The sequence below is a fragment of the Schistocerca gregaria genome, chromosome 1 (assembly GCF_023897955.1).
Source record: "Schistocerca gregaria isolate iqSchGreg1 chromosome 1, iqSchGreg1.2, whole genome shotgun sequence".
Lineage (NCBI taxonomy): Eukaryota > Metazoa > Arthropoda > Insecta > Orthoptera > Acrididae > Schistocerca > Schistocerca gregaria.
This window is the reverse complement of record NC_064920.1, coordinates 643331136-643352959: the sequence shown is the minus strand read 5'-3', so window position 1 is coordinate 643352959 and position 21824 is coordinate 643331136. Positions and strand designations below refer to the sequence as shown.

Below are 21824 nucleotides of genomic sequence, written 5' to 3'. Positions count from 1 at the left end.
TCAGGAATGAGTCATTCATCCTGCATATTCCGACTCCCGATGACTGATGTTCACCCCTGCTGCTACATTCTTCATCACCTTTCCAAGTTTTTCCTGTTGCTGGAGCTTTGAATTTACCCTGAGTTGCAGGATACTTATAGGGCTTCATTCGAAGGGCATGAACATATCTCTGATCTTCTATCATCTTGTGTTGGGGTCGAAATCTTCAACTTCGTAAGTAACATCAGACAACTGTGTTACAACCTTATAAGGTCCAAAGTAGCACCTGAGGAGCTTCTCAGAGAGATCAAGCTTCTGAACGGGAGTTAAGATCCAGATGAGGTCACCGGGCTGGTAGACAGCAGGACGGTGGCTCATGACAAACCTTCAGCAATTGTTTTCATGAGCCTGCAGCATGTGGAGTCCAACTAACTGCCGAGCTTCCTCAGCTCTGGTTAACACCTGGCTGATGTAATCGTCAGCCACGTCATCAGGATGTAACGGAAACACAGTGTCCATCATTGTAGTCGCCTCATGCTCATGCAACAGGAAAAAACGCACAAATCCTATGGTGCCTCATTTGGCGGTGTTGTAGGCAAATGCCACAAAAGGTAGCACCTCATCCCAGTTGCTCTGCTCAATATTGACAAACGCTGATAGCATGTTGGCCAAGGTCTTATTAAGGCATTCAGTAAGCCTGTTAGTTTGCAGATGGTAGGCAGATGAGTAATGTTGCAATGACGGTTTATCTCTGTCACAAGATTTGATTGAAAAACTTTCAATCAATCCGTAATTAATGACCTTGGGGCACCGTGTTTTAACACAATGTCTTCCATGATGAATTTGGCTACCACGAATGCTTCGACTGTTTTCACAGCTATTGTAATGGCATGAGTATCAGATAATTAGTGCAAACAATAATCCATCTATTGCCACTAGCAGACAGTGGAAATCGTCCGAGGAGGTCAATCCCAACACGCTGAAAAGACGTTTCGGCTGGTGGAATTGTTATGAGTTGGCCAGGTGGTTTCTGAGGAACTGCCTTTCTCCTCTGGCACTCTCGACAGTGTGACACATAGTGATGGACACTCCTAAATAAACCTGGCCAGAAAAATCTCTTGTGGAGTCTATCGTATGTCTTAATAAATCCTTAATGTCCAGTCTCAGTTGGGTCATGGAATTTCCAAAGAACATCTAAGTGCAAGTGTTTAGGAATCACTGATAGTCACCTCTTTCCAAATGGATCAAAGTTTTTCTTGCAAAGTAATCCATTAACTACCTTAAATTGTCCTTTCACATCCTCTGACCGATTTAAGGCAAGAATAATTTGAGATATCTTGGCATCCTTCTTCTGTTGAGCAGAGAGATCCTGGAGTGCAGTGAGACAGTCACTATCTTCATCAATGTCTTGATGGTCTTGCACAGGATTTCTTGTAAGACATTCAGCATCTTGTTGTTTCCTTCCACTTTTGTACACTGTGGTAATGTCATACTCTTGAAGATGTAGTGCCCACCTGGTGAGTTGTCCTGTTGGACCCTTAAGACCTGTCAACCAACAAAGTGAATGATGGTCTGTAACAACTGTGAATGGCCTTCCATTGCAATACTGTCGAAATTTGCACATGGCCCATGTCACAGCAAGACATTCTCTTTCTGTAGTTGTTTCTCTTGGCTTTTGTAAGTGTCCTAGAAGCATAGGCTATAACCTTCTCTTTTCCATCCAAAATTTGCACCAGGACAGCATCGATCCTGTACCCACTGTCATCTGTGAGTAGTTCTGTAGGTGCTCTCTCATCATACAGATGAGGTACAGGGACAGTTGTCAGAGCTTTTCCCAGCACATTGAAAGAATCTTGTTGAGCACCACCCAGGTAAATTTAGTATCGGCTTTTAAAAACTCTTGGAGTGGCCTGGCTTTGATACAAAAGTCTTTGACAAAATGACAGTAATAAGAACATAATCTGAGGAAGCTTCTCACATCTCTAATACTTTTAGGAATAGGAAATTCCGTTATAGACCTCACCTTTTCTGGAACTGGCCACACAGCTTTGTTTGACACAAGGTGCCCAAGTATTTTGATTTCTTTTGTACCAAAGAAACACTTTCTTAGGTTAAGTTTCAGTCCACCTTGTTGTAGACACTTAAGAATGGCCCTATCTTTTTATGTGTTCATCAAATGAATCTAAGAACACTATAATGTCATCTAAATAACAAAGACACATGGTCCACTTCAGGTGACTTAGAAGATTACCCATCATCCTTTCAAAAGTTGTTGGTGCATTACACAAATCAAACGACATTACCTGAAACTCATAAAGCCCCTCAGGGGTGAATGCAGTTTTCTCATGATCAGCCTCATCTACTTCAATCTGCCAGTATACTGAGTACATGACCATGGTTGAGGAAAACTTAGCCCCCTTCAGACAATCTAGTGTATTGTCAATTCATGGAAGAGGGTAAACGTCCTTTTACGTTATCTTATTAAGCTTCCTGTAATTAACACAAAAGCGCCAACTGCCATCCTTCTTTGTGATGAGAACCACTGGTGATGACCATGGGCTCTGCAAAGGCTGAATAATGTCATTCTCCATTATTTTCTCTATCTCGTCCCGAATTATTCAACATTCTTTTGCTGACACACAGTATGCTCTCTGGCTTATTGGTTGATTGTCTCCAGTGCTAATCCAGTGCTTCACCATCAATTTGTCTAATTTGCTCTTCACCTGTGGATTGAAGCATTCAGAGGACTCTTGAAGAATGACAAGTAGCTTCTTCTGTTGTTCCTTAGTGAGATCTGGTGATAGTCAAACTAGAAGATCTTGTCTCATGTTGGTAGTGCTAATTTCACCCAAAGACTCAGCATGGGAGGTTTCTATGATGCTTAGCTGTTCTGCAATTAATGGCTCAGCATTTGCTATGCACATGCATCGTGGAAGGATCTGTGGTTCTCAGTGACAGATAACTATCCACAATTCACCAAATCCATTCTTAAACAAGAGGACTGAGGCTGGGATTACCAAGTTATTCTTCAGTGGTATGCTTCTCTTACATTCCACTACAAAATTCACAGGTTGATGCATAGCACGATACATGATAGTTATGTTTCTAACACTGACTGCAGGAATAATCACTTCATCCAGCACACATAGTCTCCACACACTCGGATGTGCCTCTATCTGTCCACAGTATCTCATCTCGTCTAGCATAATCTTCAAGGACCACAATCTATAATTGACTGAGAAGCTATTAAAAAGTCCCATCCGAGAATGACATAATGACTACACACTTGTAAGACTATAAATTCTAAGAACTGTATATGGCCACTTATACCCACATGAATTCCTGTAGGTTTTATATATTTCCCATTAGCCACCTTCAGCAGAGATGTTTTGCTGTCGATGAATACGCTTTTATGCAACTGGCAACAGTACTTCTCCAAAATGAGTGAATACAATTCTCCAAAGTCCACAATAGCTTGGGCTGGTCAGCCATCCATGAGGATATCAACTTAGTTTCCTATCATTTTTGTAGTGGTCGACAGTGGGGCATTTTTCTCTTCAGCGACCTGACCTCCAAGGAAGGTCGCACCCTTTAGTTTTCCAGGTTGCAGTGGCTAGGTAATCGGCTGGAGCTTCTAAATGGTGATGGAGACCTTGATCGGCATGTTGGAGAGTGACCTCTCCAACAGCTAGCTTGTGGCAATGGTGAACTACATCATTCTGCAGCCACATCTTCTTGTGTATCTTCGTCATACCGGAGTTGGTGTTGACTAAGATAGGCCTATTGTCTTCTGGTGCGGACATCATCAAATATCCACCACCTTTCTTGACAACAGTGCACCAAATGTCCTGGTCGTCTACAGTGGAAACATACTGGTTGGTTATCCTGGGTCCTCCAGACATCAGTCTTCCTTAGTGTCCAAACAGGTTCCTTATACAGCATTGTAGGAATGTAACTTTGCCTGGGTCTCGACTTTTTCACCGTTTTAAAGGGAAATAAAGGATGAGAGATTGGGTTCAATGTCTGTTCCACTTCCTCCCTTAAAACCTCTTGAAGTGTCTTGGTTTTTTGCTTGCTGGGTAATCCAAGTGGCTTCTGAACTTCCTCTCTCACTATCTCATGAAGAACACTTGTGAAATCAGTTTCTTCCTCCATCACAGACATCGATACAATGTTTGGAAGTCATTCAAACTTCTTGCATGTAATTCTTTTTTGATGTAGTGTCTCGACATACTGGCGCCATTTTATGAAGTCGTCTGTTGTCGAAACTTCCCTCAGGAGTAGGGCTTGATACATGTCCTCAGCAATGCCGTTCATGAGATGTGCAACCTTATCTTCCTCCTTCATTCTAGGATCCACTATTTTACACAGCTTCAAGATGTCTTGAATGTAGGATGCTGTAGTTTCTCCTGGATGCTATGCCCTGCACTTTAATTTATCTTCAGCCATGCACTTCTGTCGTTGTGTGTCGCCAGAATACTTGCGCAGTTCCACCTGGAATACTTCCCAGATTGTGAACTTCTCACTGTTCTCATACCATTGCTTGGCAGTGCCATCCAAGTAGAAAAATACGTTAGCCAAACACATGCTGTCATCTCATTTGTGAAATTTGGCTATATGCTCACATACCTTAAGCCACTTGCTTGGATCTTGGCCGTGGTTACCAGAGAACCTGGTAGGATGTCTGATGTGGTGGCACACAGTTGGTGTCATCATAATGTCCTCTTCTTCTTCTGTCTCCAATAGATTGCGACCTGCTGAATTTAGCTTGAGCTTGGGTTTCTCACCACATAAATGGCGACTCTACATGGGAGCCACTGTGTCATCGATAATGTAAGCTCTCACAAGTCCCAATAGCCACCACTCCACCAGAATATTGTTATGTAGAAGAAGGTGTAATTAGATGAATGACGAACACTAATTTCACTTAATAAAGGTTTATTCAGCACTTGCACATACAAGACTCAGAGCGAAATGCCTCCACCCAGAACACATATGATATATATGCAGTTACAGAATATTCCAGTGCAAAGGTTCTTGGCATTTGTGGATACTTCTAGAATGTACTCAAAATGTATATACTTGTAGAATGTACTCAAACTGAATATTGAAATTAAAATTTTAAAATTCAGGTGAGTTTTGAACTCACAACTCCCCACGCAACAGTCTAGTGGCATAACCACTACACCACGGTGACTGTGCTACTAAACTTCTTCTGCGACAATATTGTTGAAATTTAGATATTATGATATCTTTTGACACAGTATCAAATGCTTTGCTCAGATCATGGAACCAAGCACAGACAAAAGAATGGCTTTCAGAACATTCCAGCACATCTGTAACCAGAGATTTTACAGTTTTGATGCTAGATAGACCAGGCCTAAATCCATAAAGCAAAGAAGAGATGGGCACAGACAGAGGGTGTATACTCTTAACACACAACACCCTGTTGCAGAGCATGCTCTACAACATTACATTCAGTGTCTGTTTCACACATGCCATCAGGATTCTTCACCAAAGACACCAGTTTCTCAGAATTCCAGAGGTGGAAACTGGTGCTCCAACATGTCCTTGGTTCTTGCCACCCACCTGGCCTTAATTTACATCAGTTTCTTCAGTCTCAGCATTTCTTCTCAGTAACTATACCTTTCACTTTTCCATATCTTTCTGACTTGTCTATTTTTCTGTTTGCTCCATCTCTACTACAGGCAATATACATAGTTTTGCACTCTTATAAACTCTAACAGAAAAGTTAACTCAAACAGGAAAGTCATAATTACAGCATATAAACAAGGCTCAATGTCTGAGAGAGGGAACAATAGGACATGGGCTGAGGGATAGAGGGGGGGGGGGGGGGGGGGGGAGGAAATGGACATAGAAAATGCAAACAATGACATGGACAGAGAGACTGGACAGGAGGAGGTGGGGAAAGAGGGGAGAAAAAGGTGGCTAAAGAAAGGGGGGAGTAGAAGATTGACAGAGAATGGGGGGAAAGAAAGGCAGGAGGAGATCAGAGTGTGGTGGGAGGAGGTTATGGACACAATAGAGGGGTGAGTGCAGGGCAGGAGCTGATGGAGAGAGAGGGGGAGGAAAAAATGAACAGAGAGAGGGGTGAGTGTGGGGCAGGGAGGAGAGAGAGAGATGGGGAAAAAAGTATGAACAGAGAGAGGGGGAGGAGTTGATGGACAGTGAGACGGGGTGGAGGAGGAGATGGACAGTGAAATTTGTTGGGGGAAGAGATAGACAAAGAGAGATGGAGGAAAAGATGGACAGTTGGAAGGTGGGGGAGAGTGGGGGAGATGGACAAAGAGAGGGGGAGGAGGAGATGGACAGTTGGGAGGTGGAGAAGATGGAAAAAGAGAGGGAGAGGAGTAGATGGACAGAGACATGGGTGAAAAGTAGATTAGACTGTATATCCAATTCCCATATAAACATAGCTTTCTCCTTTCCATTTGCATCGTTGGGTAAAGCTAGTTGTTTAATATTTTTGGATCATTGCAAATATATTTTATAATGTCTCCCACAATGTTTGCAAAGTTGCAACTTAAGAAAAGGAAATAAACTAACTTGTTCCACACCATTCCAAGTACCATTCTAAGGTGTGATGGAACACACAAGTAAGCAAACAAAACTTTTTCTGAAGTGGAGTATACATTGTATTCAAACATTATGAATCACTTCAAAGGGAACGATCTATTGATACATAATCAGCATGGTTTCAGAAAACATCGTTCTTGTGCAGTGCAGCTAGCTCTTTATTCGCACAAAGTAATGGCTGCTATCGACAGGGGATCTCAAGTTGATTCCTTTTCCTGGATTTCTGGAAGGCTTTTGACACCGTTCCTCACAAGTGACTTCTAATCAAGCTGCGGGCCTATGGGGTATCATCTCAGTTGTGTGACTGGATTCGTGATTTCCTGTCAGGAAGGCAAATCATCGGGTAAAACTGAAGTGATATCAGGTGTTCCCCATGGAAGCGTCCTGGGACCTCTGCTGTTCCTGATCTATATAAATGACCTGGGTGACACGCTGAGCAGTTCTCTTTGGTTATTTGCAGATGATGCTGTAATTTACCATCTAGTAAGGTGATCCGAAGACAAGTATCGGCAATTTAGAAAAGATTGCGGTATCGTGTGGCAGGTGGCAGTTGACGCTAAATAACGAAAAGTGTGAGGTGATCCACATGAGTTCCAAAAGAAATCTGTTGGAATTCATTTACTTGATAAATAGTACAATTCTCAAGACTGTCAATTCAACTAAGTACCTGGGTGTTAAAATTACGAGAACCTTCAGATGGAAAGACCACATAAATAATATTGTGGGGAAGGCGAGCCAAAGGTTGCATTTCATTGGCAGGACACTTAGAAGATGTAAAAAGTCCACTAAAGAGACGGCTTACACTACACTCGTTCGTCCTCTGTTGGGTTGTGCGATCCTTACCAGGTGGGATTGACGGAGTATTGACGGAGGACATCGAAAGGGTGCAAAAAAAGGCAGCTCGTTTTGTATTATCACATAATTGGGGAGAGAGTGTGGCAGATATGAAACACAAGTTGGGATGGAAGTCATTACAGCAAAGACATTTTTCATCGTGGTGAGATCTATTTACGAAATTTCAGTCACCAACTTTCCCTTCCGAATGTGAAAATATTTTGTTGAGCCCAACCTACATAGGTAGGAATGATCATCAAAATAAAATAAGAGAAATCAGAGCTCAAACAGAAAGGTTTAGGTGTTCATTTTTCTCGTGCGCTGTTTGTGAGTAGAATGGTAGGGGGATAGTATGATTGTGGTTTGATGAACCCTCTGCCGAGCACTTAAATGTGAATTGCAGAGTAACCATGTAGATGTAGATGTAGAATCTTGCAAGTCAAGTCACATGATAAATCTAAGAGAAAGTACAAACAAAAAACAAAAATTCAGCTTAATAATTTAAAGTTATATTATGAGGAAAATGTTTCAACAGATGTGATGTCAGTTTAAGAAAATGTAAGAAGAAGAAATCCTTCTACTAATTTTTCACATTCCTCTGTGTGAAAATCAGCATGGTACACACAAAAGGTTAAATTTTAGTAGGTTCTTTTATGTGACAAGGGAGAATATAACACACATGTACAGACAGTAGCAAGCATACAATAACAGACACAAACCTGCGTAACAGCATACCATCCAAACTGGCGACCATAAAACTCCTTATCAGCAGCAGCCTCAAGCACTTTGTTAACAGTGTCCATTCTACCAAGAATAAAGTAATTGAACACTTCACGTTGTTTAAATGTTGATAGCTGTTCTCCAATATTTTTAAATTTGATTTCATTGATTATATGTCTTGTTGGGACATTCTGGAGCAAGGATTTATATTTGTGGTCCATGACTGTATAGACAGAAGATGGAAGGTGAAATTTTACTAAATTCTTTTCCATAATAATGAATTTATTGTTATAGGATATTTACTTTTAGTTAAATAAGAGTCAGCTAATTTATAATTCAAAAGTAGAATGTATTACGCAGTTGTTAGATACTAGCATCATTAAATAAAAAAGTCTTATAATAATATGTAAAAGTAACGGTATTATTTGTCTGTGGACCATTGCATAGACACACACACACACACACACACACACACACACACACACACAAAAATAACCATTTAAAAAAATGTTACAGTGAGTGACACAAACATATATCAATAGACAACATGTTTATTTATAATAAAATAACAACTTAAATTCAATGAATATGTACAGATATGATTGTTGTGCATCAAAGCCAATAAAGGTTATACATAAAATTCAATGCTTATACAGTTATATTACTTTAATTTTTAAATTCATGATATTCTTTGACTCTAGTAACATTGTAATTTAGTTTTGAAAATAGATATATTTTTCTGTGATCTGTATATCATGTGGCAAACTGTTGTATAGAAAGTATCCTGCATTCAAAGACCCTATGCCATTTAATTTGAGGTGATTTCTTTCAATGTGATAATCATTTTTACTTCAAACAATGGAGAATCCAAGATGGAATGTAACAATATTTAGAGAAGGAAGGTTGCCACTCACCATATAGCAAAGATGCTGAGTCACAGATAGGTACAACAAGATTCTCACAATTATAGCTTTTGACCATTAAGGCCTTTGTCAACAAAACACACACACACACACACACACACACACACATAAACGCAACTTGCACACATGACTGCAGTCTCAGGCAACTGAAATCACACTGCTTTTTACTTCTTGTGATATAATCTTGGATATCTCTGTTTAAAAATTTAGCAGGTTTATTTTTGGGATAAAATAATTGTTTCATATATATATATATATATATATATATATATATATATATATATATATATATATATATATATATATATATATATAATGATGTTAATATTAATATCTTTAGTTATATGAATTTATTTTTGCAGGAATCTCTGGGAGATAATTTTGCTATGCAATTGACAGATTTCTTTTGTAGCTTTAGTAATCCTTGAAAATGAACATTTACAGCATTTTGTTGGACCACAATAAAATTTGGTAGTGATTAATGGGCTTCCTATTTCATGTTATTAATAGTGTTCATGTGTTTATTGTCCTCCAAATTTTTCTCATCATAAATATTCTTGTACTCATTAATAACATATTTTACATGATTCTCTCATGTCAAGGATCTGTCAACTATCACCCCTAGGATTTATAACTTTCTATATCTTTAGATACAGTTCTCCAAGCTATAATAGTAGTGTTCAATTATGTGTTTTGTTTGAATGCATTTGCATGTATATGGTTTAGTTAATGTCTATAAAAATATTATTTTCACTGGTGTAATTGTTTCCATTTTTTGTATTTCATGGAGCCTTCTTTTGTAGATTATTTGTTGAAACATTAGTCTGGTAGACATACCATGTAGCCCACAGTACTTTTTGTTTTTAAACCACATATTATTTTTACTATTTCAGAGCCATTTGTTGGAAAAAGGAAAGAACATTTTCATTTTATCCATTGTTGTTGGAGTGTTCCTTTATTAATCTGTCCACTATCTGACATAATCTGACATAATTTTGGTTTCAAATATTACAAACTTTTTATAGAAACCATGACTTCCTTTCCATTCTTCTTGATAGTTACATTCCCATTGTTTTTCATGTCTATACATTACCTTTCTTTCTTTATGTGGGATGACACGGTCTTCATGAGGTTAGTAGAAACTGAAGTGTTGTTCTTGTAGTATCTGACATTGGTTTCTCTCATCTTTTCATTATATGACTTCTTCTTGTCCATATAGGTATCACAGTGTTCTTGTGTTAGTTTTACTTTATTACATTTGTTGTGACTGAGATTTTATTGTAATTAACATTTGTATTTCTACATATTATTGGAATGCAAGATATATGTAGCAGATTAATGTTTTGCAAAATATTTTGCATCCCTTATTTATGTTTCCTGTGAAACCTATGTCATACTAGACTTCAGGCTGCAGTAGTATTTGCAGCCTGCATAGGTCTGCTGCAACTATTTAAAGGGTTTTTTCTGACATTGCTATCTTGTCTGATAACTTCAACTAATACCCTCTGATGGGTAGTGATCTGAAATGGCTGGATTTAAGACCTTTCTTTCCTTTTTGTCATTAATATAAAGTGTGCAACTACATGATCCATTAGTGTCTGTATTTTTACTGCACTTATGGGACCAACATTACAGGCGTTGATTAGCTCGTTGAATCTCCTAGTAGAACAATTGTCATTTCCTATGGTAATATTTACCTCACTGCTACAATTATGTAAGGAAATTCCCTGATACCCTTGTCTAAAACCACCCTGCTTTAGAAGACAATTCATCTGACTGGTGATTTGTATGGCTCTAATGTCATATGCTTTTCCCCTTTGAACTTTGTGCTGCTGCTTATTGAAATAACATTTCTATACAGTTATCCACTGACCATGGAATGCAATCCTTCATTTCATTTTGTGTATGTACCATAACCCGTCCACTATCATTTTCATATCTGCAGAAGTAAGTCAGCTTCTTATAGGCTTTTATGTTGTAAACACTAATTTCATTTTCTCTTAAACCAACTTCTCTTGTAATAAAAACATATAGTAGTCCTGCTGCTATCAGTACCTAAATCTAATTTACTTGGCACATATTGCACATTTTGTTGTAAAATTCTTACAGTAAACACTTGTATGTTTACATCTAAATGTTTTGTGTCATCTTTTCCCCTATGGTATGCTAATTCATTGAGGTGTCACTTATCTTGGAGGCATCTTCTTCGTTCTTTTGGTTAAACATTCTTCAGAATAGAAAATCGCCGTACTTTCTGTGTACCTGCTGTACCATGTGCTGTCAATGTGGCTGTTGTATTTTCTTCTGTTGATGCTTTTCCTTGTCTTATAGGTGATGTTATGCTTGCTTGTGAGCATAAAACTTCAGCATAGGAGAGTGTTTTATTTACAGCTTTCATTGCCTCTTAATGGTCAACTGTTAATCATTTTTCTCCATCACACTCTCAGCATAATAGTGTGGTTTTGGCTGTCCCTGTATTTCCATTTTTATCACAGTCTGTGGATTGGAACTTTTTTTATATTGAATTGCTGACATATAAATCGCTTTCCAGTGTGCCCAATATAATGAGTTCTTTCAAGGGACTGATGTTCAAGGAAAGACTTATTTGGATGTGCATCAAACATTTTTATAGTTTCCAATTAGTGTTCTTGATCTCCTTGTTTATGTATTAAGTATGAATTAAGTCTTATTGAGTACGTATATTCAAAAGGATGATGTTAACATTCTGTTAATTTTTTAGGCTTTCCACTATTGCTCTGACTATTACTGTGATACATATAATTAGAGCTTCATGTTTTTTACACAAATAAATAAAAAAGGAAGAAAAAAGGAAGCACACATCATTTGTCTAGTAGTGGCTCAGATTGCTGGTTGTAGTCATCTATTACACTGGTATTATGAAAGACATTGAAGTTAATTTTATTTAGTTTATTTTAAATATCTTTTCCATAGCTATCACCTGGAACAAGTAACTTTCTCTTTTTATCACTTAGGCCACTGCACTTATTGTTGTTATATGTATGTCTACTTCCCTTATCATCCCCTTTTGTATAATTCCTTTGTACTTCTGGAAATTTCATGTGAGCATTCATGGTATCTAAAGACTCACTTCACTTTCCTAACACTTTAATTTCCATATAGCCATACTTCTTGTTCATAGTTGCTTCAAAACTGTATTTAGTCATAAACGATGATGTAAAATTTGGTTTTGTTTCAAAGCTGAAGTTACTTTATGCACAACATAAAAGCTTTTATTTTCACTACGTTCTAGTATTTACCACACAGAGGGATTTTAAGAGTGATTCCAAGTTCTACAACCTTTTTGCTGCTGGATATTTCTGTTGAAGGACATCAACAATAGTTCCTTCTGTTCCAGCACAAAACTTCTCTCAATAGCAGAATATAACATACATAATGACTAATGATACATATTTGAAACTAGCCTCATTTTATCCGCATAGTTACTACTCAAACAGTACTGTATGGAAACCATTTCCTCATCACCTAGCAAGGTCTTCAATGTTTGCTTGTGAAAATAACATTACATTTCCTTAAACTTGCATTCAAAAAGAATATTATAGTTCCCTAAATAAAAATAGAACACTGTTAGCATAGCTACCATAGTTTTGTCAACAAATGTGTGTATAATGCAGACTTAAAAGTACAATTTGCAATCTAAATCCTGTTAGTAAAAACATATAAAAGTACATGATACTGTCTCTTCTAGGTCTGTTCATCTTTTTGACATATATAACCTAAAACTCACACCACAAATATTGTAGAAAAGGAAAGTGCTACTGAATTGCTGTGTTTGCAGAATGGATTGGTAGTCAGAGGCTCATACTGTTAGCTAATAAACAGATTGTAATAATAATTATAAAGCAAAACTTTTTTGCAAACACACTTTTATAATTGGAACAGTGCCTATGGACATTAACAAACTAAAAGCAGGTTAAGTAGGAATGTCAGTTGTGTTTGTTGCAAGATAATAGTGCAAATCCTTTATGAGATCCCATATTTTGAAAAGTTTCCTCTCCCACACTTGTTTGTGAAATTCAACATGTGCAGTTGCTAGGTATAAAGTTATTATGTTTGCTTACAGTGTGCTTGTGTGTTCCTTGAGAACGCAGTTCATTCTTGTACATGTTGTTTATGAAATTCAACATGTGCAGTTGCTAGGTATAACGTTGTTATGTTTGCTTACAGTGTACTTGTGTGTTACTTGAGAACGCTGTTCATTCTTGTACAGTGTATGCGGGAAGATATCCCAATAGACATCAACCATCACAGTATTATTTATCTACATTTACAGCCACCTGACAGTGTGTGGCAGAGGGTACCTGGAGTACCTCTATCTGTTCTCCCTTCTATTCCAGTCTTGTATTGTTTGTGGAAAGATAGAATGTTGGTATGCCTCTGTATGGGCTCTAATCTCTCTGATTTTATCCTCATGGTCTCTTCACGAGGTATGTGTAGGAGGGAGCAATATACTGCTTGACTCCTCAGTGAAGGTATGTTCTCAGAACCTCAACAAAAGCCTGTAATGAGCTACTGAGCGTCTCTCTTGCAGAGTCTTCCACTGGAGTTTATCTATCATCTCCAGAATGCTTTCGAGATTACTAAAAAATCCTGTAACAAAGCGCGCTGCTCTCCATTGGATCTTCTCTATCTCTTCTATCAACCCTATCTGGTTCAGATCCCACACTGGTGAGCAGTATTCAAGCAGTGGAGAAACAAGTGTACTGTAACCTACTTCCTCTGTTTTCAGACTGCATTTCCTTAGGATTCTTACACTGAATCTCAGTCTGGCATCTCTTTTACCGGCGATTAATTTTATATGGTCATTCCATTTTAAATCACTCCTAATGCCTACTCCCAAGTTCTTTGACCAGTTGCTTGAAAGTGATAATGTAACTCCTAGACAACGTAACAGAAGGAAACAAGTGATGACAGAAGAGAGGGAAATTAATATTCTTGCCACTGCTGCAGTTGATCTGCACATTAGCTCCCATGCAATCGCACAAGGAAGTAGCATAAGTCAGGCAAGTATCTTATATATTCTCCATTGACATAGATTACATCCCTATTAGATCTCTCTCATTAAGAGCTGCATGGGAAAAATTATGAGAATCATGTTAACTTCTGTACATGGGCATTAAGAGAGGATATATCAGATGCAACATGTATCTTGTTCAGTGATGAAGTCACGTTTACTAGTCATCCAGGTAAACTGCCGAGATGTTCAGTATTGGTCTGTTGACAAACCCCACTGGCTTCATCAGGTGGAGTGTCAGCATCCATGGAGTGTAAACTATTTAGCTCATAGGTTCATTTTTCAGACATAGAACACTGAACGCATACAAGTATGCAGTCTCATAACAGACCAACCTTCATGGCTGCTAGAAGATGTTCCTCTGAAGACTAGGAAGAACCTGTGGTACCAACATGATGGCTGTCCAGCATATAGTGCACAAAATACTACAGAATATCTTCATGAATTGTTTACAAATCAATGTAGAGTACATGCATTTTGGCTGCCCATTTCCAAGATTTGACTCCTATAGACTTTTTTCTGTGACGGAGCTGATAGATACTCTTTACAAGAACATACAAACTACACCTGATAATATGCAATGATGCATTGTTGCAGCCTGCTTAGACATCTCTGCTGAAATGCTAACAGATGTACAGCAGTCATTCTATACCAAACTAGAAGCCTGTATATCTGCTGCCAGTGATCATTCTGAATACAGTCAGTGATGGTCAACTGACTCATAACTAGTCACAATCCACATAACTAGTTATGCATTTATGTTGGTCTTCAGTGTGTGCTACAACAGGTATTGTACAAGTGTTGGTGTGGGAACTTTTCCAAAGATGATACCTAATAAATGACCCACACTAGAACCCCATAACAAACATCATTGACATTCTAATTGATCTAATTTTAGTTTGTTAACATCAGTAGGCATTGTTCCATTTAAAAAAAGGGTATGTTAACACAAAAAATACACTTTATAAGTGTTTTTGTCATCTATTTATTGGTTAAGAACCCCTAACTACAAATTCATTCTGCAAACACTGCACATTAATAGCCATTCCATTTCCACACTATTAGGACAAGTGTTATATTGAAAGACATAGAATTTTACATATGTGATGTAGCTAACAGTGTATTTGGTAACATTAGTACATGACTTTCAGAGAACAGATTAATGCTTAACTGCAACAAAATGTAATACATTGTGTATCTGACATAAAAGTCCTGTAAAAGCACAATTTCCTGCACTAGGGTGGTCAGGCAGTCAGTGAAGTGAACCATTTAAAATTATTTGGACTCAAGATAGATGGAAAGCTTTGGAAGTATCACATTCCACACCTTGTGCAGAGACTGATTGTTAGTATTTTCACTGCAAGAATAATCTTCATTGTTTCTCAGACTGAAACACAAAGGCTTGTTTACTTTGCTTACTTTAACACTATTATCTCACGTCGGATTATATTTTGAGGCAACCTTGTATTTTCACTAAAAAATCTTACCCCAGCATACCGATATGCAATGCCAGTTGACAAACTTCATGTAGGTCACTGCTGAGGTTACTCAGAACTGTAATTCTCCCCACTGCAAGTACATTTCCATCTCTTTTAGTAAATGTTCTTTAAATTATGTACTTACTTGTTCCAAGACTAAGTAACTTTGGCTCACATTGTCCCACATAACATGATAAATGAATAAAAATAATTTCCTAGCATTTGAAACTATTCATTCCTCCAGCAGTGAGAAGAAAGATATAAGTTAGTGAAGGATGAAAAGGAGGGGGTGATCAATCAAACAACAAGACGAAAGGGTTACTTTTCCTGAAATAGCAAATTTAGAAAAATATTGCACAATAAATATCAATGCAGAAAATAACAAAAGATAAATCTAACAGTGATTTGCTAAACATCAACTAACTACCCCAAACACTGTAACTTTGTAGGACTTCAGCTAAACTTTTCTTCTGATGAACATATACACTCCTGGAAATGGAAAAAAGAACTCATTGACACCGGTGTGTCAGACCCACCATACTTGCTCCGGACACTGCGAGAGGACTGTACAAGCAACGATCACATGCATGGCACAGCGGACACACCAGGAACCGTGGTGTTGGGCGTCGAATGGCGCTAGCTGCGCAGCATTTGTGCACCGCCGCCGTCAGTGTCAGCCAGTTTGCCGTGGCATACGGAGCTCCATCACAGTCTTTAACACCGGTAGCATGCCGCGACAGCGTGGACGTGAACCGTATGTGCAGTTAACGGACTTTGAGCGAGGGCGTATAGTGGGCATGCGGGAGGCCACGTGGACGTACCACCGAATTGCTCAACACGTGGGGCCTGAAGTCTCCACAGTACATCGATGTTGTCGCCAGTGGTCGGCAGAAGGTGCACGTGCCTGTCGACCTGGGACCGGACCGCAGCGACGCACGGATGCACGCCAAGACCGTAGGATCCTACGCAGTGCCATAGGGGACCGCACCGCCACTTCCCAGCAAATTAGGGACACTGTTGTTCCTGGGGTATCGGCGAGGATCATTCGCAATCGTCTCCATAAAGCTGGACTACGGTCCTGCACACCGTTAGGCCGTCTTCCGCTCACGCTTCAACATCATGCAGCCCGCCTCCAGTGGTGTCGCGACAGGCGTGAATGGAGGGACGAATGGAGACGTGTCGTCTTCAGCGATGAGAGTCGCTTCTGCCTTGGTGCCAATGATGGTCGTATGAGTGTTTGGCGCCGTGCAGGTGAGCGCCACAATCAGGACTGCATACAACCAAGGCACACAGGGCCAACACCCGGCATCATGGTGTGGGGAGTGATCTCCTACACTGGCCGTACACCTCTGGTGATTGTCGAGGGGACATTGAATAGTGCACGGTACATCCAAACCGTCATCGAACCCATCGTTCTACCATTCCTAGACTGGCAAGGGAACTTGCTGTTCCAACAGGACAATGCATGTCCGCATGTATCCCGTGCCACCCAACGTGCTCTAGAAGGTGTAAGTCAACTACCCTGGCCAGCAAGATCTCCAGATCTGTCCCCCATTGAGCATGTTTGGGACTGGATGAAGCGTCGTCTCACGCGGTCTGCACGTCCAGCACGAACGCTGGTCCAACTGAGGCGCCAGATGGAAATGGCATGGCAAGCCATTCCACAGGACTACATCCAGCATCTCTACGATCGTCTCCATGGGAGAATAGCAGCCTGCATTGCTGCGAAAGGTGGATATACACTGTACTAGTGCCGACATTGTGCATTCTCTTTCGCCTGTGTCTATGTGCCTGTGGTTCTGTCAGTGTAATCATGTGATGTATCTGACCCCACGAATGTGTCAATAAAGTTTCCCCTTCCTGGGACAATGAATTCACGGTGTTCTTATTTCAATTTCCAGGAGTGTATTTCTCTCTGAAAATAATGTTCAACAAAGTTCAGAAGTGACCCTTGTTATAAATTTATCATCTGCTGTTATGACTCTTTCCTGATTTTTCATTATCAAACAGTAAGTTTCAGCCATATATATTGTAAGCAAATTATTTTGTCTATTCAGATAAAGGTTAAACAAAAGGCATACTTACTGAATGTGTCATCAAACAGAATCCCAGCATTGGTGAGGTTCTGCTCACTACAGAAGCTACGAACGAATTCAGGAATGGTGTCTATGGGAGGCATTACCTGTATTAGGTATTTCTCTTGATTTTTGTCTATGTTTCTCCAGTAACTGTAAAAGCAATTGAAAATTAAATTTATAGTTTCTGAAACATAGAAGTAGTGTGAGTGTGAGTGTGTGTGTGTGTGTGTGTGTGTGTGTGTGTGTGTGTGTGTGTGTGTGTGTGTGTGTGTCAGAGAAAGAGAGAGGGAGAGAGAGCGGGGAGGAGGGAGGAAGGGAGGGGGGGAGAGAGAGAGAGAGAGAGAGAGAGAGAGAGAGAGAGAAGCAAGTGTTACAGTTGATGGAAGACTACAGATAATAAATATGTTTTAGCGATGTACTACACTATATATGTATGTTTTGTGCAAAGCTAATTTATCTCCTAGAAAATGTGGCGTTCAGGTAGTCCCAAATACAGTCAGACAGCAGCAACAGCTGTTCTTCTCACTATTGCATACATTCTTTTATATTACCTGCAAAAAGTCAAAATTTTTAACAATTGGACAAAAATGGTAAGTGACTTTGTGTACACCCTGTATTGTGTTTCTACTTTGCTAAGAAATTCTTTAAGTTTCAAGAACAGTTTCATTATTCTTAATGTAGTTTCCAGCTACAATGTTTTACTTGGGTAATAAGATGAATGGCTTACTAAAAAATATTTCTCAATGTAGTTTACTGCTTAACTGCTTTGCTTGCGTGATAATATGCATGACTGTCTTATTAAAAAATATTTCTCGAGCCCCTAATTGTAAAAAAACCCTTCAGGTTTAAGGACACATATCTTTAATACTACTGATCTGTTTAGATCAGATATGCATCACAAAAAGAAGGCACATTCTTTAGTTTTTATAAATTCTCTCATTGAGATCCTTCCGTATTTTTTATGTTTCAGAGTTATCATTTGTTAATTAATATATTTATAATTTTTAGTATTTAATACATTTTATAATCTTGTTAATGTAAAACTAGTGTTAGCTTATGATGTTTATTCTTATGAATCATTTTTGGTGCTCCAACTTCCTGCTGACTCGTGAATTGTGAGTTACCTTGAAGATTTTTTAAATTATTATTTTTATTTTAGTAAACATTTATTACTTCAGTCCTTACTATTTGCAATGACATCTTACAAAGGAAGAGATGTAACATGATTTGGGGATTTAGAACAAATAAATTGCAGGAAATGTGTGATTTTATTAAGGAACTGGCAGAAAGAGCACTGATAAACTAGTCTCATGCCTTTTCGGAGTCATGTGACTATCTATAAAAACAATATTCACTGCTGCAGGAATTAGAATAAGTTTTCTTTGCCTATTTCCAAAAGAAAATAAAAATAACGTCAGAATAAATCTACTAAGGAACATAAAAATTTCTTATTGTTGTAATCTGTCAATCAGCTGTCTCCAATACGTAAGGTGAACACTTCAGGTCAATATTCTAGTCTATTCTTTACAATTTCATTTGTACTCAGTGGCGGGTTTGTGATGATCATATCCTGTAATTAATGGTGTGCATAGGATCTAATTTACTGCTTCCTAAACAAAATGAACAGGCCAGCACAAAACACATGACACATTTATTTTTGCTTGTATTGTTGTTGTTGTTGTTGTTGTTGTTGTTGTGGTCTTCAGACCTGAGACTGGTTTGATGCAGCTCTCCATACTACTCTATCCTGTGCAAGCGTCTTCATCTCCCAGTACCTACTGCAACCTACATCCTTCTGAATCTGCTTAGTGTATTCATCTCTTGGTCTCCCTCTACGATTTTTACCCTCCACGCTGCCCTCCAATACTAAATTGGTGATCCCTTGATGCCTCAGAACATGTCCTACCAACCGATCCCTTCTTCTGGTCAAGTCGTGCCACAAACTTCTCTTCTCCCCAATCCTATTCAATACTTCCTCATTAGTTATGTGATCTACCCATCTAATCTTCAACATTCTTCTGTAGCACCACATTTCAAAAGCTTCTATTCTCTTCTTGTCCAAACTATTTATCGTCCATGTTTCACTTCTGTACATGGCTACACTCCATACAAATACTTTCAGAAATGACTTCCTGACACTTAAATCTATACTCGATGTTAACAAATTTCTCTTCTTCAGAAACGCTTTCCTTGCCATTGCCAGTCTACATTTTATATCCCCTCTACTTTGAACATCATCAGTTATTTTGCTCCCCAAATAGCAAAACTCTTTTACTACTTTAAGTGTCTCGTTTCCTAATCTAATTCCCTCAGTATCACTCGACTTAATTTGACTACATTCCATTATCTTCATTTTGCTTTTGTTGATGTTCATCTTATATACTCCTCTCAAGACACTGTCCATTCCATTCAACTGCTCTTCCCAGTCCTTTGCTCCCTCTGACAGAATGCCATCGGTGAACCTCAAAGTTTTTATTTCTTTTCCATGGATTTTAATACCTACTCGGAAATTTTCTTTTGTTTCCTTCACTGCTTGCTCAATATACAGATTGAATAACATCGGGGAGAGGCTACAACCCTGTCTTACTCCCTTCCCAACCATTGCTTCCCTTTCATGTCCCTCGACTCTTATAGCTGCCATCTGGTTTCTGTACAAATTGTAAATAGCCTTTCGCTCCCTGTATTTTACCTCTGCCACCTTTAGAATTTGAAAGAAAGTATTCCAGTCAACATTGACAAAAGCTTTCTCTAAGTCTACCAATGCTAGAAACGTAGGTTTGCCTTTTCTTAATCTTTCTTCTAAGATAAGTCGTAAGGTCAGTATTGCCTCACATGTTCCACTATTTCTACGGAATCCAAACTGATCTTCCCCGAGGTTGGCTTCGACTAGTTTTTCCATTCGTCTGTAAGAGAATTCGTGTTAGTATTTTGCAGCTGTGGCTTATTAAACTGATTGTTCGGTAATTTTCACATCTGTTAACACCTGCTTTCTTTGGGATTGGAATTATTATATTCTTCTTGAAGTCTGAGGGTATTTCGCCTGTTTCATACATCTTGCTCACCAGATGGTAGAGTTTTGTCAGGACTGGCTCTCCCAAGGCCATCAGTAGTTCCAGTGGAATGTTACTTGCATTAACTTTTAATAATTCAAACGTGATACAGGCCTGACAACAAATTTCATTGCATATCACTTCTTGTTATAGTCAAACTGTCTCTCTTCTTCATGAATACACTGTTGAAATCTACCTGGTATGTGAAAACAAGCATACACAGTTGAATGTTGTTGTCCACGTTGTGGAAGGTGTCCTAACTGTAACTGTTCAGCTCACCAAGAGTTTTTGGTTTCCTTTCATATATTTCATCTTTAATCATGACTGAAAGGGAAAAATCTACTGTGACAAAACTGGGGAATCATGGTAGGAATCCAAGTGCAACATAATGGCCAGGCACCCTTCCTTTCAAAACATTATTACACTATTAATTATATGAATATAATAGAGGGAAACATTCCACATGCAAAATATATATCTAAAAACAAAGATGATGTAACTTGCCAAACGAAAGTGTTGGCATGTTGATAGACACACAAACAAACACACACCCAAAATTCAAGCTTTCGCAACCAACGGTTGCTTCATCAGGAAAGAGCATCCGCACATATACAGACACAAGCAGGCATTTGTAAAGGCAGATTGATGTGGTGAAGTGGCAACTCAGAATGTGTTAGAATTTCCTTGTTAGCTTAAATATGGTTCACTTTTTTGCTGTAATATACTCACACTCACCTGTAGTTTAATTCAATAATTTAGGAGCAATAGTAACAATACACAGAATAGTAGAGGGAAGACCAAAAATTTTGCTAGCTTTTGGGCAAATCCTTTCCTGAGTTACGCAGTATATACTCATGTACATACACACATATGACTATATTGTGCTGAATGAATATTCTGTATGGGACTACAGTTCTGCAGCTTGACTAAGGTGTGTTGGGTGAAGAGGCTGAGGGAAGATAAGTAGGCAATGAGAGTGAAGACTGGGGAAGGCTGGCTGGTACCTGTGACCGTTAGGTGTTAATCTTGTTTCTTCTATGGTCTCTTGAAATGGCTTCTTTTCCACTGTTTCTCTTACTGTCTTGTTCTTTACTCTATCCATTGTAGCACAT

The 21824-nt window shown here is 38.8% G+C and overlaps 1 protein-coding gene across 3 annotated transcripts in view; it reads right to left on the bottom strand.

The window, feature by feature from the left end:
- LOC126360641 (ionotropic receptor 25a) overlaps nt 1-21824 on the bottom strand; it is a 445688-nt gene that overhangs the window by 282243 nt on the left and 141621 nt on the right. For all 3 annotated transcript variants that reach the window (XM_050007727.1, XM_050007729.1, XM_050007728.1), the window contains exons 5-6: nt 17670-17812; nt 8130-8353 (exon numbers count right to left, since the gene is read on the bottom strand). In XM_050007727.1, coding sequence (XP_049863684.1) covers nt 8130-8353; nt 17670-17812 — 367 coding nt within the window. The remainder of the gene's footprint in view (nt 1-8129; nt 8354-17669; nt 17813-21824) is intronic.